The sequence below is a fragment of the Schistocerca americana genome, chromosome 1 (assembly GCF_021461395.2).
Source record: "Schistocerca americana isolate TAMUIC-IGC-003095 chromosome 1, iqSchAmer2.1, whole genome shotgun sequence".
NCBI classification, from domain to species: domain Eukaryota; kingdom Metazoa; phylum Arthropoda; class Insecta; order Orthoptera; family Acrididae; genus Schistocerca; species Schistocerca americana.
Genome location: NC_060119.1, coordinates 175,181,983 through 175,199,162, shown reverse-complemented (window position 1 = coordinate 175,199,162; position 17,180 = coordinate 175,181,983). Strand labels below are relative to the sequence as shown.

General features: G+C 38.5%; 1 protein-coding gene across 1 annotated transcript in view; it reads left to right on the top strand.

Moving 5' to 3' along the window:
• Window positions 1-17,180, top strand: part of LOC124613431 — a 215,021-nt gene that overhangs the window by 139,264 nt on the left and 58,577 nt on the right. The window contains exon 6 of the mRNA XM_047142169.1: window positions 10,514-10,669. Coding sequence (XP_046998125.1) covers window positions 10,514-10,669 — 156 coding nt within the window. The remainder of the gene's footprint in view (window positions 1-10,513; window positions 10,670-17,180) is intronic.

The following is a 17,180-nucleotide window of genomic DNA, read 5'->3' as shown; positions in this document are numbered from 1 at the left end:
CACACAGACGCACACAATGCTGTTGCTGGGTACAGTGGAGCATCTGAAACATCTACCAGACAGTCTTCAGACAGGTTACATGAAATGTAGAATAAATGTGAGCGATTAAGTGTTATAGCCTCATGCAGTGCTCGAGGCCAGCGAGTGTGGGCACTGATCTCCACTTGCCATGCAGACCTCGAAGAGCAGCACTCACTGAGACGACTAGTATAATGATCCATGTGTACCTCATTTCCGAGAGATGTATTAATTCAATGTTTTTACTACTTGAGACCGATATTACTTAGCCAAAGACCCTTGTCAGACAGTGCCGGGACACCCAGACCGATTGAGACACGTGGCTTTTTAAAATTTATTTCAACTGTGACAGATAGCCGGGTATTTCGCTATTGTTTCAGAGGCGCCTGTCTTTTCATGTTCTTGAGTCTTTGCGTGCAGACTAGAAGCAGTATATCACTGCCAACAGATGGATGTCTTTGAGTACCATCAGCGACAGGTTAGAACAGGCCTGGAAAACTGTCATACCTTCCAATGGGGGAAGGAGAGGAGGGCAGAATAGGAGTGGGATTAAGACTGTTTCTAAGCTGCTTAGTCTGTATCCACACATTTCGGTGAACACATGTGCAGTTGCTTCCACTATTTCTTGGCGAGATCATTTGGGATCGGTCTTTACAGTATTTGTGTTATTAGAGTGATATTTCTCAATTTTCAGTGCACATGTCGTATTACGATCCATTGTTTACTAGTGGTGGTTTCTCTACTACGATTTAGATGTGTAATTAGAGCACTGAAGCATTTTCCTTCACTTGCAGTAGTGTGCATTGGCCTTCCTACACTTCAGTAGTAGTTTGCTACCCTATTCCCTCTTACCAGCAGTACACTTGTAGATCAGTAGGCACCAGCTCTTCCTACATTTCAGTGGTGGTCTGCTGTCCTATCCCTTGTTATTATGTTTCTGTGTACTACTTCCTCCATTACTTCAGAGGTGGTTTGACATCCTGTAGCTTCTTACAATGCATCTGTAAACAAGTTCCTCAGGAGCTGTAGACTTGTTGATCAGTAGGAGGCAGATCTTCCTAGACTTCCTGTTTTACCATTAATCCGCGTACGTGTTCCTGAGAATCTATATACTTTTAAATCAGTAGAAGCTAATTCTTCTGACAGCAGCTGTAGAACGGTTCAACACCAATTTCGAGTGATATTGTGGACTATGGCACGCAGAAAGGTGGACATATAAATACATTCTGTCGGAATGTGGAACAAAACCAGTTTCATGCGTCCTCAGTTGAGCCCCATACATCAAGGTGCATTCAGTCTGGGGTAGAGGAATGGGACGGAGTTGACTCCTGCATTCGGATTGACTACCCATTTCAAAAACCATGAACATGTCCACCACAGGCAATAGTCTCTATTACTTGCAAAATGCATCTTCATTCCACCTCAGAGCATCACTATTATTTGCTAAAAAATATTTCCATAATGCTCGTTCATTATCATTTCCTTCCAGTCCTGATGTAGACGGCTACGGATACAGTCCTCAGCTGTACACTTACAACTTTATTAAACTGCTCTCTGTCCAACACCAATATCTCAGCACAGACTGAAAATTTCCCATGAATTTCTATATGGGGTGGTGAGGAAGCAAGGGAGGGGTGGATGGGGAAGAAAGCAGGGGTAGACAGGGCTGCAGATTTCCCAGGAAGAGGGGACATGGCTCAGGATTTCACAGAGGAGACGGAGAGGCGAAATGCTCACAACTGAACCAGGGAGGGAGTGACCAAAAATGTCCCAGGATTGACATTCATTTCCCCAGATTCGTGAGGGTGGAGGTGAGGGAGAAGGGTTGAGTGTATCTCAGAATTACAGATTATCTCCATGGGGTCATAAATCAACCTCCAGGGTTTCATAAATCCATTAGCATAAGTATAGTACAAATGCAGAGGGAGTGGATGATATGCCCCTGAATGTATGCTTGCCCCTGGATATATGCATCCTGCACAAAGGAAATACTCCAGAACCATCTTTACCCCAATACTAGCGATCATATAAAACATCATGAAGCTGAGCTGGAAGAGCAGATAACCCTGTTTTGGCGATAAATGACTAAAGTTGTTTGCTTGAGGAACCTTCCTTCCAACCAGTGCTTATAAAATTGATAGGTGTGCCCCTGTCCAACCTAAAACAAAACTTTTTCCTCCTCCAGTCGGAAATTAGGTCCACATGCCGCATGAAATCCGCCCCAAGAATGACGGGAACCGATAAACTGCGTGTTATCTTGACTTTAACCACCCACCTGGATTTCTGAATCCACACCTTAAGGGGGACTTCCAAGAATAGTTGCGTTTCCACACTATTCGCTACCTTAAATGATTCCATACTGGCAGAAACTTCAGTTTCCCGTTAAAATTCCCAAACATGGATAGCACACTTGTACTAATTGTCGCCTTGACCGTTTTGCAAAATGAGACTCTGGCGATATGCCCTTCTGCCTTTAATATATATCCCGAATCTTTGGCTGTGGACGTTCCCTTACTGGATGACCCTTACTCTGACACCTATAAACACTTGATTTTACCTGGTCCCCTATTCTCGTTCAACTGCTCTCCCTTCACTCCCTACACTCGTGTCGTAAGCAAAACGCACAGCCTCTACTTCCGACATTAAACGATCTAACTATTGGAAGGTACTGTGTTGTACATTGAGAGCGACACTAGGACTGTCATTGTAGCACATCCCTTCCAAAATGTTGTTGCTGTCGTGGTCGTCAGCCCAGAGACTGGTTTGGTGCAGCTCTCCATGCTACTCTATCCTGTGCAAGCTTCTTCATCTCCCAGTACCTACTGCAACCTACATCCTTCTGTATCTCTTTAGTGTATTCCTCTCTTGGTCTCCCTCTACGATTTTTACCCTCCACGCTGCCCTCCAATGCTAAATTTGTGATCCCTTGATGCCTCAGAACATGTCCTACCAACCGGTCCCTTCTTCTTGTCAAGTTCTGCCACAAACTCCTCTTCTTTCCAATTCTATTCAATACCTCCTCATTAGTTATGTGATCTACCCATCTAATCTTCAGCATTCTTCTGTAGCACCACATTTCCAAAGCTTCTATTCTCTTCTTGTCCAAACTATTTATCGTCCATGTTTCACTTCCATACATGGCTACACTCCATACAAATACTTTCAGAAACGACTTCCTGACACTTAAATCTATACTCGATGTTAACAAATTTCTCTTCTTCAGAAACGCTTTCCCTGCCATTGCCAGTCTACATTTTATATCTTCTCTCCTTCGACCATCATCAGTTATTTTGCTCCCCAAAAAGCAAAACTCCTTTACTACTGTAAGTGTCTCATTTCCTAATCTAATTCCCTCAGCATCACCCGGCTTAATTCGACTACGTTCCATTATCCTCGTTTTGCTTTTGTTGATGTTCATCTTATATCCTCCTTTCAAGATGCTGTCCATTCCGTTCAACTGCTCTTCCAAGTCCTTTGCTGTCTCGGACAGAATTACAATGTCATCGGCAAACTTCAAAGTTTTTATTTCTTCTCCATGGATTTTAATTCCTACTCCGAATTTTTCTTTTGTTTCCTTTACTGCTTGCTCAATATACAGATTGAATAACATCAGGGAGAGGCTACAACCCTGTCTCACTCCCTTCCCAACCACTGCTTCCCTTTCATGCCCCTCGACTCTTATAACTGCCATCTGCTTTCTGTGCAAATTTTAAATTGCCGTTTATTCCCTGTTTTTTGTCCCTGCCACCTTTAGAATTTGAAAGAGATTTTTCCAGTCTATATTATCAAAAGCTTTCTCTAAGCCTACAAATGCTAGAAACGTAGGTTTGCCTTTCCTTAATCTTTCTTCTAAGATAAGTTGTAAGGTGAGAATTGCCTCGCGTGTTCCAATATTTCTACGGAATCCAAACTGATCTACCCCGAGGTCGGCTTCTACCAGTTTTTCCATTAGTCTGTAAAGAATTCGTGTTGGTATTTTGCAGTTGTGACTTATTAAACTGATAGTTCGGTAATTTTCACATCTCTCAACACCTGCTTTCTTTGGGATTGGAATTATTATATTCTTCATGAAGTCTGAGGGTATTTCGCCTGTCTCATACGTCTTGCTCACCAGATGGTAGAGTTTTGACAGGACTGGCTCTCCCAAGGCCGTCAGTAGTTCTAATGGAATGTTGTCTACTCCCTGGGCCTTGTTTCGACTCAGGTCTTTCAGTGCTCTGTCAAACTCTTCACACAGTATCGTATCTCCCATTTCATCTTCATCTACATCCTCTTCTATTTCCATAATATTGTCCTCAAGTACATCGCCCTTGTATAGACCCTCTATACACTCCTTCCACCTTTCTGCTTTCCCTTCTTTACTTAGAACTGGGTTTCCATCTGAGCTCTTGGTATTCATACAAGTGGTCTTCTCTCTGCAAAGGTCTCTTTAAATTTCCTGTAGGCAGTATCTATCTTACCCCTAGTGAGATAAGCCTCTACATCCTTACATTTCTCCTCTAGCGATCCCTGCTTTGCCATTTTGCACTTCCTGTCGATCTCATTTTTGAGACGTTTGTATTCCTATTTGCCTGCTTCATTTACTGAATTTTTATATTTTCTCCTTTCATCAATTAAATTCAATATTTCTTCTGTTACCCAATGATTTCTACTACCCCTCGTCTTTTTACCTACTTGATCCTCTGCTGCCTTCACTACTTCATCCCTCAAAGCTACCCATTCTTCTTCTACTGTACTTCTTTTCCCCATTTCTGTCAATTGTTCCCTTATGCTCTCCCTGAAACTCTGTACAACCTCTGGTTTTGTCAGTTTATCCAGGTCCCATCTCCTTAAATTCCCACCTTTTTGCAGTTTCTTCATTTTTAATCTACAGTTAATAACAAATAGATTGTGGTCAGAGTCCACATCTGCCCGCGGAAATGTCTTACAATTTAAAACCTGGTTCCTAAATCTCTGTCTTACCGCTATATAATCTATACTATAACTTCTAGTATCTCCAGGATTCTTCCATGTATACAACCTTCTTTTATGATTCTTGAACCAAGTGTTAGCTATGATTAACTTATGCTCTGTGCAAAATTCTACCAGACGGCTTCCTCTTTCATTTCTTACCCCCAATCCATATTCACCCACTATGTTTTCATCTCTTCCTTTCCCTACCCTCGAATTCCAGTCACCCATGACTACTAAATTTTCGTCACGCTTCACTACCTGAATAATTTCTTTTATCTCATCATACATTTCATCAATTTCTTCATTATCTGCAGAGCTAGTTGGCATATAAACTTGTACTACTGTAGCAGGCGTGGGTTTCTTGGCCACAATAATGCGTTTACTGTGCTGTTTGTAGTAGCTTACCCGCACACCTATTTTTTTATTCATTGTTGAACCTACTCCTGCATTTCCCCTGTTTGATTTTGCATTTATAACCCTGTATTCACCTGACGAAAAGTCTTGTTCCTCCTGCCACCGAAATTCACTAATTCCCATTATATCTAACTTTAACCTATACATTTCCCTTTTTAAATCTTCTAACCAACATGCCCGATTAAGGGATCTGAAATTCCACGCTCCGATCGGTAGAACGCCAGTTTTCTTTCTCCTGATAACGACGTCCTCGTGAGTAGTCCCCGCCAGGAGATCCGAATGGGGGACTATTTTACCTCCGGAATATTTTACCCAAGAGGACGCCATCATAATTTAACTATACAGTAAAGCTGCATGCCCTCGGGAAAAATCACGGCTGTAGTTTCCCCTTGCTTTCAGCCGTTCACAGTACCAGCACAGCAAGGCCGTTTTGTTTAGTGTTACAAGGCCAGGTCAATCATCCAGACTGTTGCCCCTGCAACTACTGAGAAGGCTGCTGCCCCTCTTCAGGAACCACATGTATGTCTGGCCTCTCAACAGACACCCTTCCGTTGTGGTTGCACCTACGGTACGGCCATCTGTACCACTGAGGCACGCAAGCCTTCCCACCAACGACGAGGTCCATGGTTCATGCGGGGAGGCCTTCCAAAACACACTGATCGAAAAAAATCGCAGTACCAATAAGTATTTACTGTAGAGTAATGAAGTTCAGGGAATACATTTTTCTAGTTAAAATATTTAAGTGTTTAACATTGCAAGACCGCAGTTTAATGTAAGAGCGAGATAAGCCATTGCAAATATAATAGTCTGGTATATTAATAACCGGTGTAACCTGCAGAATGCTGAAAGCAAGCGAACGTGCATGTATTGTGGTGTACAGCCGGATGCCATTCTGTAGGATGGAGTACCCTGCCTGTTGCACTTGGTCAGACGGTTAATATTGGTTGCGGGTAACGCTGAAGTTTTCGTCCGATGGTGCCCAATATGTACTCAATTGGAGACAAATCTGGTGATCGAGCAGGTCTAGGCAACAATCTGTACAGCAAGTTGGGTTACAACAGCGGTTTGTGGGAGAGCATTATCCTGTTGTGAAACACCCCCTGGAATGCTGTTCGTGAATGGCAGCATAAAAGATCGAATCTCCAGACTGACCTACAAATTCGCAGTGAGTGTGAGTGGGATAACCACGAGAGGGTTCCTGCTTTCATACGATATGGTAGCCCAGTCCATAACTCCAGGTATAAGTCCAGTGTCTCTAGCAGGCAGACAGTTTGGCTGCAGGCACTCAACTGACCTGCTTCTAACCTACATACGGCCATCGCGGGCACCGAAGTAGAACAGGTATTGGTCAGAAAAAGCAAAAGACCTCCACCCTGCCCTACAGCAAGCTCTTGCTTCACCACTGAAGACGCAAATGGTGGTGGTTTTGGGTCAATGGAGTGCACGCTACAGGACGTCTGGCTTGGGGCTGTCCTTGAAGTTGCCGATTTATGACAGTTCGCTGCTCAAGTTGCTGCTGCAGATGCAGTGCAACGTGCCAGAGCCATACGCCGAACACGAGTCTTGACTCTCGGCAATGCCACGTGGCCATCCGGAGTCCAGTATTCTTGAGACCGTAGATTCTCGTGATCACCGCTTCCATCAGTGACGAACAGTGGCTACATTCCTGCCAAGTTTTTCTTAAGTATCGCAGAAGGAACATCCAGCTTCTGGTATCTCTGTTGTACGACCTTGCTGGAACTCAATGAGGTCTTGATGTTGTGGTCGTCTTAAAGGTATTCATGAATAAGATACTCACCACGACCAGTCTCAAAGTTAACTAACGCTCACTATGGTTACAACATGCTGTTAAGTCAAACCTGATTTGTATCTTGATAGTGGTGCTACTTGCGTCACTATTATGCGACTGGGGCTAAATCTGAATGGACGTCATCTTTCAAATGTAGAAATACATCTTCCAACTTTCGTTTATGTCTTACAGCTCCTTCTTGCTGTTACGATCTACTTTCTGACAGTGTAGTACGTACAACTTCGCACTTCCGAAAACGCTTCTAACCGTATCCTTCACTCTCCTTTTATATTCCTCCAGTAACTCGTCATGCCCTTGCAACCTAACATATTCCTTTCCCATTAACTGATGGCCCTAACACAGATAAATAGTTGCTACATACAGCCTGCTTAAATTCAGAAAACGGCAACTTGTTCCGTACCGCTTCTTTTGAAGACAGTTGTAATCGCCAATTGACCATTGGACACAAAATTTTTGAAAATCGCACGTCTCTCATACTCAACATTTTGTTATGACCTTGTAATTCTAAGAGAAAGTAGAGAGGCCGATCCACATCCTCATTATTCGTTACCGACAAAACTCCACTTTCATGCAACAATCTCGCTATGGTATTAAGCAATTTGGTAAACAGGTCATAGGAATGCACAAAAAATTCTCGAGTGGTATGTTATTCGCCCGCTGATTCCACTGACGATAACGCTGCTGTGTGCAAGTCTAGAAGGTTTCCTAACTTACGCTGTAGGCTACGCATAGCGCTCCGCCTCTACATTGTAGTCTCCGGTACCACTACTTATTTTCCGCATTGTCGTTACGAAATAGTCAACTAACCGTTATATCTGTTTACAGCGGATATCCTCGCGAACCCTGTTAGCGCCCTAATTTTGCTGATATGTGAGCGCGAGAACTCAGCCGTTCGTTACAACGAAACAAGATCCTTGAGATGGCGCGCCAGCTCTGGTGCGCTTCCGGTAACATCTTAGCCTTTAACTGACTGATAACTGTAAGCAATTTCTTTCTTGCGGTGCTCGGCGACACCGGGCATCTTCCTCACACACATTCTGAAATGCAGCTAACAAGCACGATGTTGCAGTGTCCGTGTTCGTAAGAAGTACGATGCGATGTTGTTTCTATGCGAATTACAGTAAGTTTACGAGTGCAGGTTAATGACACACCGACGACAAGATACAGAAGTTTGGATCTGGTCACGAAGCGTGCATGTATAGCCAAAATTGTTAAGGCAACCGCTCGTGACAAGCGGGAAATCCGAATTCGAATCCCAGACAGAAATTTTCAATACCGTCATTCCGTTCTACAGCTGCTGGTTGCCCGTATTCGCAGCTGTGTATAAATTTCCCGTAATTAGCATGCAGTAATAACCAAAAAAATCAAATAACTAACGTATTAAACAACTAGCTACTATCCAGCATTTTTTTTTTATTCAGACCCCTTCCGCCTTTCAGAACTTCAGTTACATACGCTTCCACATACATCTCCCCACAGGAATGGTCTGTATTCAGGGATGTAACAGCAACGCTCATTTGAAACACAAAACTTCGCGTGATGATGTGTCCTACTCCGAATGGTTGCCGAAAGAGAACACGTTTAATGTACATTCCCTCATGTGCTAGTGGTGTGCACGTACCTGCGTTGCCCACCCAACATCTTTGACATTTTATTCTACCCCTACTTGCCTTGTTGCCTTCATCCTCTTCGCTCCGGATGTCCTTCTACTATTCAACCAGCCCACTGGGCACCCCGTTGTCCATGGTGTATTGAACACTGTGATCAGGAATTTGAGGCGTCGACGGTATTCTTTGACAGCGGTAGGAGCACTAACATCGCATAAACCGTAAACATACACCATATCTGTATATTCTCCGTTAGTAGAGATGTGTGAAGTTTAAGGCAGTGCGTGCACAGACAAAGTTAACCGATTTCTCTCTGATACACTCTCAACCTCTCGGATTACTTCACTCACAACGCTCTATGGATAACAGAGCGTTCAACGGACTAGTTTGATGGCAGAAGGACATTGCGCTCAAACAGCTTGAAAGCAACGAGATGGGCTGGGGTAGAATAAAACGTTAAAGAGGTTGTGTGAACAAGACATATATGTGCGTCTCATTAGCCAGAAAACAAATGTACATAAATGTGTTCTATCACGAGAACCATTTGGAATTTGGCAGATACCATTATGAGGAATTTTACTCCAAATTACAGTTGCTGTTGTGTCCCTCATTACTGACCATTCCTCCTGGGACAACTAAATTTGCTCTACTTCACAAATACGCAACCACAGATACGCCCATGTTTAAAATCATGGGCCTGTGAGTGCAACCCTAATTCTGAAGTCACCTTGAACAACATGCAGAATTCAGTTATGTTCTTATTCTGAAGTAATATTTAGGCTGTAACTGTGTACCTCCTTTATGGTGATCTCTTTATGATTACTATTCAATTTCACCACATCTACAAACAGGAAATAAACTTACTTGCACCCATCTTATGAACTTACTACTTACACCTAACAATAAGCAAGAGGCAGTGAAACTGGAGGTAGTCACAATGCATCCACTTTATTTATCCGTCGACATGGTTGGAGAGAAAACGACTAGTGGAAGGAGGACAAAGAGCAAGATGATGATTTTGTGGACTAGCGTGCCGCATAAAGAAACTGGCTGGTTATGGCTAGTTGTTATCACTGACTGCAAGAAGAATTTCACATAATGTCTCTACTACAGTCTGTGTGGCCTCCACTATGTCACTCATTAATGCTCATATCTGGCAAATTTAGAATTAGTTAACTGTCTAATTATTATTAGTCTAATGAAATAGTGAGATTAATTACTTAAAACAATTTAGTTTAGTGCCTGAACCGTAATTGAACCCTCCCTGTTTTCTGCTCCCATAAAATGCTTCGATTTCCCCTCAGTGGGTATACACCCTCCGGTTGTGGGCCACTGATTTCAAGGGTGTTGTAGTCTGCTGCTGTATTAAACAGCTTACTTGGTTATTACAAGAGACAGTTGGACATCAAGTGATTTGTCAAAATCTTTAAATCCCCACTTCCCTCTCTCTGTATGTTTCTCCTCCTTTCTCTCACCACTTTTTTTCTCCCTATCCATCTGTTATTTACTTTTTCTCTCATCCTCTCTCCTTGAAACAAAGGCAGTAATGTTCCTGCTTTACCTCGGAAACTGGCTGGACTTACCACATAATAAAGTCAATGCTTTTATGCTTCATGCATTTCCTGTTTTCATTTTTTGTTGTCACATTCACTTTCGTCCAAATGAAACATACATGTACTACTCATGCCCCAGCACATTTTACTTTTTTCAGGTGCCAAATACCATTATGCATGCGTGTGTGGTAGCGGCGACTGCAAATGTGTTTGGGATTTTATGAGGAGCATAAGAAAAGTGTGCATGGTGCGCCAACAACAGGAGACATGCTTGTCAATCAAGGAAGAGAAGTCAACTGCTGTGCGACAACAGGGTAATTAAGACTTCATATTACTGCAATTTATATTTCATAATTTATATACTTACATACTAATTTAGTTTCTGACTTTTAAATTGCATATTATTTTAGCTGCTCAAGCAAGTAGTACAAAAATGGAAACGCTGGCTACAGCATTACTCCAAATGCAGATAAATCACATGAAAATAATACTGTAAACATTTTCATTGATAAGTCATAGACAATTATATGTGCATTAACCTCAGAACAGTTTAACAGTGGCACAATAGAGTAACAATTGCTTCAAAGTCATCTATGTATAGCATGTACCAATATCGTAGCTAATATCCTCATCGACTAAATTCCATTTTCATTTTCGTTGATCTTGTGTTTTTGTTATGAGCTTCAGTACGAAGACATGTCTGATGCATTTCTCCACACTAGTCTATTCTGTGCTAGCCGTTTCATCTCCAAAAACTACTGCAAACCACATCCATTGCCACCTATTTACCGCATTCATACATTCCTTTTCCTCTACAATTACTATCTGACAACCTTGTCTTCATTATCAAACTTACGATTCTTTCTGCCTCAGAGGTGTCCTATCAACTGATTTCTACTTTTAGTCATGTTGTATCATAAATTGTCTTTTTCTACGATTCCATTCAGTACCTCCCTATCAGTTATTGATCTACCCACTTAAGCTTTAGCATTCTTCTGTAGCAACATATTTGTAAAACATATCTTCTCTTCCTGAAACCTTACAGTGTCTCCAGGTCTCTTCCATGCATACGAACTTCTTACCACCGCTAACACTTACCAATTCAATAATTTTTTTATCTCATACCTTTCACATTGAATGTTTTCCTGCCATTCATTAAGGATGTGACTGACCCCATAGGACAAGTCTTGAGAAAGACTTCGACGAAAACTGTAATCATAATTATCATCGTAATACAACACACTATTATGTAATTCAGTGAGCAATGTTGTCGTTGCCTGACTGTTTCATTCGAGCTGGTTTGAGTACTTCCTACTAGAGCAGTTTCCAGACTTGCTTCCCACTGTTGTGTGGGTCAGACAAGCAGTGTGTCATCGAATGGTTTCCCTTTGCTTGTCTGTTTTCGAAGATCGTGATGCATTTTTCTTCCGTGTTTGATGCATAGAACATATCCAAAAGCGATGGTCACACACTAAAACTGAAAAGTGGTTGTTTGTAATTGACTCAATTCATTTATGTTGTGCGTGAGCTATCGTAGATCAAATTTTTTGTATTGTACTCTCTTTTTAAGCAAACGATCTTTATAATCTTCTAAGTTTATTTTATTATTGACAGAATTTTCTTAACTCCTTTAGATTTGTTGTCTATTTTGTCATGAACTTTTTAAGCATACATTCTTGCTCTCAGACCTCAAAATTCTTCCATTATTTTTCCATTGCATTCATCTTCCACTTTTCCTACATCTCTCTTGATAACTTGTGGAATGTTATAAACATTATTTTCAGGGTAACTAATAGTATCAAATTTATCAGTCATTTTCATGACTTCATAGAAAACATAGCTACATGTTTTGGATTCGTTATTCTGTAGTGAAAATCGTACATCAGTCCATTACATAAATCAAGTATACTCATTCCAACGTAGATTGGTTTATTCATCATGATTTCTGTCTTAGTCATATGAATAGCATAAAGATTTTCATTAAATATAGTTCTTGCTTTGAAGTTTGACTTTGCTATTAATTTATCACGTTTTTCTCCATTGACACGAATTTTATATCAACTCTATTTCTAATATTTTCCATTATCTTGCCAGAGACCGAATAATTCATTAGTTTACAAAATCTTTTCCAAATAATTTTTGGTTTTGCTTCTTATTTCTGTATTTGAATTTATATACTTCTTCAAATAATCTGATTGTTTAAATTTTAAAGCTCTATGTATCTTTGTTAATCAACTCCTAATGGTAAATTCTGCTTAAGATTTCTATAATGAACTACATGTTTATTTTAGGTTCATAAAGTAGTTAACAATAAGCTTTGTTTACTTCCAGGCACAATTTTATTTTCAGGAGTTAATGGAAAATCTTTATGTAAAACATATAATTCTTTTTGATATTCTAAATCTATTTAAAAACTATATTCAGTTTTAGCAGTATCTGATATTTCACTTATTTTTATGCTATCAAAAGAATCTGGATTATTCCATTTAAATTCACCATATGTTAAATACTGAACATACCATATCCATATAAATAATTCACATCTAAATATGCTAGAGAATTCGATATCTTTTAAATATCAAAATCTTTCACACATTTATTGTTTGCTTTATTGTATGTCTTACAACACTGTGATATTTCTCCTCTTATTCCTTTTTCAAGGCAGATATCATATCATAATCACGTAACAAATAACTTTCGTTATCTTCAAAACTGCATCCCAAGGTAATCGTGTTGCTGTAAAATACAAAGTTGGATCTAAATCATATACTTTTATACAAGTTTTTCTAAAATATTCCAATACATCAGTCAATAACAATATGTCAGTTTTAAGATATACATCATAATATTCACCTAGATTTTTAAAATTAAATTTCTTCCAAATCATTTTCCCATGTTTATAATCTTTATCACTTATTTCACACTTATTCAGATTACTATAAAAATCTTTCTTGGTCGTAATTGTGTCTCTTGAGATTTCTTCCAAGAGTACACATAATCATATGGATATTTTTTGGCCAATCCCAAGTATAGGATGAATTAGTTTCGCCTAGGTCAAACTCGTTCATCCAGTTACCAATAGGTTTAAACAGTTTAGCCAAGGTCGAATCGGTTTATCCTACTTAGAATTTATATCCTTTAGGATACACTGGTACATCATGGTCTGAACGCCTGTTGCTTCCTATCCAAACGATAAATTAATGAATCATCCCTGGCTTGCCCCTCGCACCTCTGAGCTGCTCCTTCCTCGAACTGTTTTTTGCTTTGAATGGTATTTTGCATCAAGGAGTGCATTTGTTATGTTGCTGGTTGTGTTGAAAAAGTTTCACTATAATCCTAGTATAATTATTGTGAGGCATTTAATCATGGATGAGCCTTCATGTAGTAGACAAGCCATTCAAAAGTTGTGGAGAGAAAAGTTTCTGGAGGAAATTTTGCAGAGTGAAAGCAAAAACTCTTCTCATTATAATGTGTTATTAGTAGATGAATATGTGGATTTGATTAAACAAGTAGAAGATGCAGAAAAGTTGGTAAAAAGAACATCATTATCATTACAAAAAAGAAGACTGAAAAGATTTACTGTTTTGAAAATTCGTGATGTGAAAGAACTCATTGCATGGTGTGAAGGGAATATGTAATACTTTGTTCCAGCTGATGAACTTTATGATGTTAATTATGCAGCTCATGTAGCTGTGGGTCATGGCAGCGATGATAGGATGTTAGCTGATACATCAAAAAAATATGCTAATATCACAAAGGAAATGATATGCCTCTAGTTATCAATGTGTGATGTTTGTCAACAAAAAAAGATACAAAAGAAAGAGGGCTACTTTCAAAGCCAATTCTCCATTCAGAAATGAATAGCAGGTGCCAAGTCTATTTGATTGATTTCCAAACACAACCAGATAGGAATTTAAAATTAATTTTAGTTACCAAAACCATCTCACAAAATTTGTTCTCCTCTGTGCATTAACATCAAACAGGGCTGAAGAAGTGGCTTATCATTTAAATGACATATTCCTAACTGTTGGGGCGCCATACAGTCTTATAATGGCAGAGAGTTTGTCAATAATGTTATAAGTGAACTCGCAAAGCTCTGGTCAGAACTGAAAATTGTGCATAGAAAAACAACGGACAGCCGAAGTCAGGGTGCTATTGAATGTGCCAACCAAGACACTGAAAATATGATAGTTTCTTGGTTAAAGCACAACAGTTACCGCTCTCTCGTAAAACAATCATGTTTCAAAGCATTATTCAGATTCGAACTTGGAGTAGGACTTTCCACTTCCTTGTTGCCTCTAGAAATCATAAAAGATATTCAGGATGAAAATGACCTAAAGAAGGCAATTGAAGATTACAGCAATACTGAACAGTACGAAGACAGTGTTGATGATAACATTGTGAAAAATGACACAAACGACATTCAAAATGCAAGAGAAATTTAAGAAACAAGCTAAGAGAATGAAAGCTTCCTCTGACTAATCCCATCCACCAGCTGACATTGTAGACAACGTAACCATACCTATTCCAGATGCAGATAAAGGCAGAGGTGACCTTCGAAACATAATTGGAGAAAAACTTCAAAAGATTGACGAGGGCCTCTACAAAATAGCCACCAAACATGGTGTACTTCAAAAACATTATTGCTGGTATAATTTTGTTCAATTTTCCATAATTTATTGTAATAAAATATTAACAAATATTGGTTTTAACTTCTTTTTTATTTTTTAGAACTGATTTCGATGTCTGCATTATGAAGTTTTTAGATGTGGGAGATATTAACCAGGATATTGAAATATCTTTATGGACTGGAGCCACAAAACATTCTGTTGGATCAGAGCTGGCCTTTGTTAAAATCAGTTGTGTGAAAAACTGTATACAAACAAACAAAATTGTAAGAAAAACAAAGTATACTGCAAATCTAAGTGCCGTGAAAGTAAACCTCTCAAAAATAAGTAATAAGCAAATTACAGATAAGTATTTCCGTGGTTGGATATAAGAATGTTGATCTAGTGATAGACGTGAAATTACTGATTAGTTTTCAATATTTTATCTCTATTCCTTTGTTCAGTTTACTCTGAAAAGCTTATATAAGATAGAAAGTAGGTGAAATTAGTTCAGACTAGGATGTAGGACTGATGACCTCTGCATTTTGGTCTTATAAGACCTTACCACTAGGAAATAAAACTTTATCCTGAAACATGCAAATTATAACTAGGATAAACTAATTCAACCTAGACTAAACTGTTTTACCCTATCAGTAACAGGATAAAATGTAGGCCTAGGCGAAAACAGTTCATCCTAAAATCGGATTTGGCTGGTATACCACTTTTATCACTAAATTAAATAACTCTTCTGGAAAAAAATTTCTAATGTTTCTCATTTGATCTCTCTTCAAGTTTGATGAAAGTTTAGCAATTGAAGAAGCCATAAATTTAAATATGGTGGTAAATCTCATTTCTAAAATTTCTGTTCTCTTAACAAATCTATTATTGTTTGGCATTATATGCATTTCTTTTTCATCATAACCACATTCTTTCTCAAACATGAGAATCATATCCTGATAAATCATGCAAATAAATTGGTATAGAGCTGAGATGTTTTAACTGCAAATTACATTTATTACATAGTTGATTTATAAATATTCCAGTTAAATTATCATAATGATCATTTTTATTTTTCATCGAATGATGACAGCTACACGATGTACATTTATCTGGTCATGTACATTTTGATTGTTCTTCAGGAGTCAATGGTTTCATTTTTTCAACTTCAAAATAAATTCTTCCAATATCATCAACCTTTTTTTACATATTAAATAATTTTTATGACAATTTGTTTCTCTATAATCAACAGGATCTTAGTAGTATCTACTTATAGTTAATACAATAAGTAATAACAGAAATTCCATAATATTTCTATTAGTTTGTGAATGGTACTCACAATAACATTTTAAGGTTATTTTCAATCCAGGATGTATTCTTAGATTACCTTTTACCATTTTCGTAATTTTCGGTTTTACTGCCTTTAAGAAATGATTAGGTTCAATTGAGCTTATTTTATTTTCAAAATTTATAGTCTGTAATCTCGATAATTTAACAAGTGGATAATTTAACTGTTCTTCTCTCCCTTGTTTTCTCAAATAAATTAACATAAAAAGGAAATAACCTTTCTTTATTAGTTCTAGTTTTTTGTTTCGCAAAGATGTCATTAGAGAGTGTAAATGTTTCTTTCAATACTTCATCTTCTTTAGTTTTCAAAAAAGTCATCAATTTTAATTTTACAATAAGGTACTTAATTCCAAAAACTTCTTCCTCATAAAAGTAAATTTGTAACATAATGTCTATTAATAAATTGAATTAGATTAGCTTTATTTAATTTACTGTATCCTCTTGAATTATTCCTTTTACAGTAATCATGATGCTGAACATCTGTGAATTGCTCCAATTTGGCCTTTTTATTTATAGAAAATAAAATTCATTAGATTTGTGATAGTTAATTTTGCAGAACTGATCCTTGAGAAGTATTTTTTAATAGATATTTAAAATTAAGAGTGAGATATTCTTCCTTTCTCATTTTTCACATTTTCTATAACAATTTTTACATGTATTCTGATAGCTATCTTTATAAGAAGGATTTTTGTAAAAACAATTAACTTTTTTATAGCTTGACAAGCTTTACATTTCTTTCAGCCTCTTTAGGTTTCTTGTTTTTCTTCATTTTCCATTGACAATAATATTTATGAATGTTCTTCACTCCGAATTAGTTGTAAATGATTTTTACAGTAATTTGTGAATATTTTTTCCACACACACAAGGAATGCGA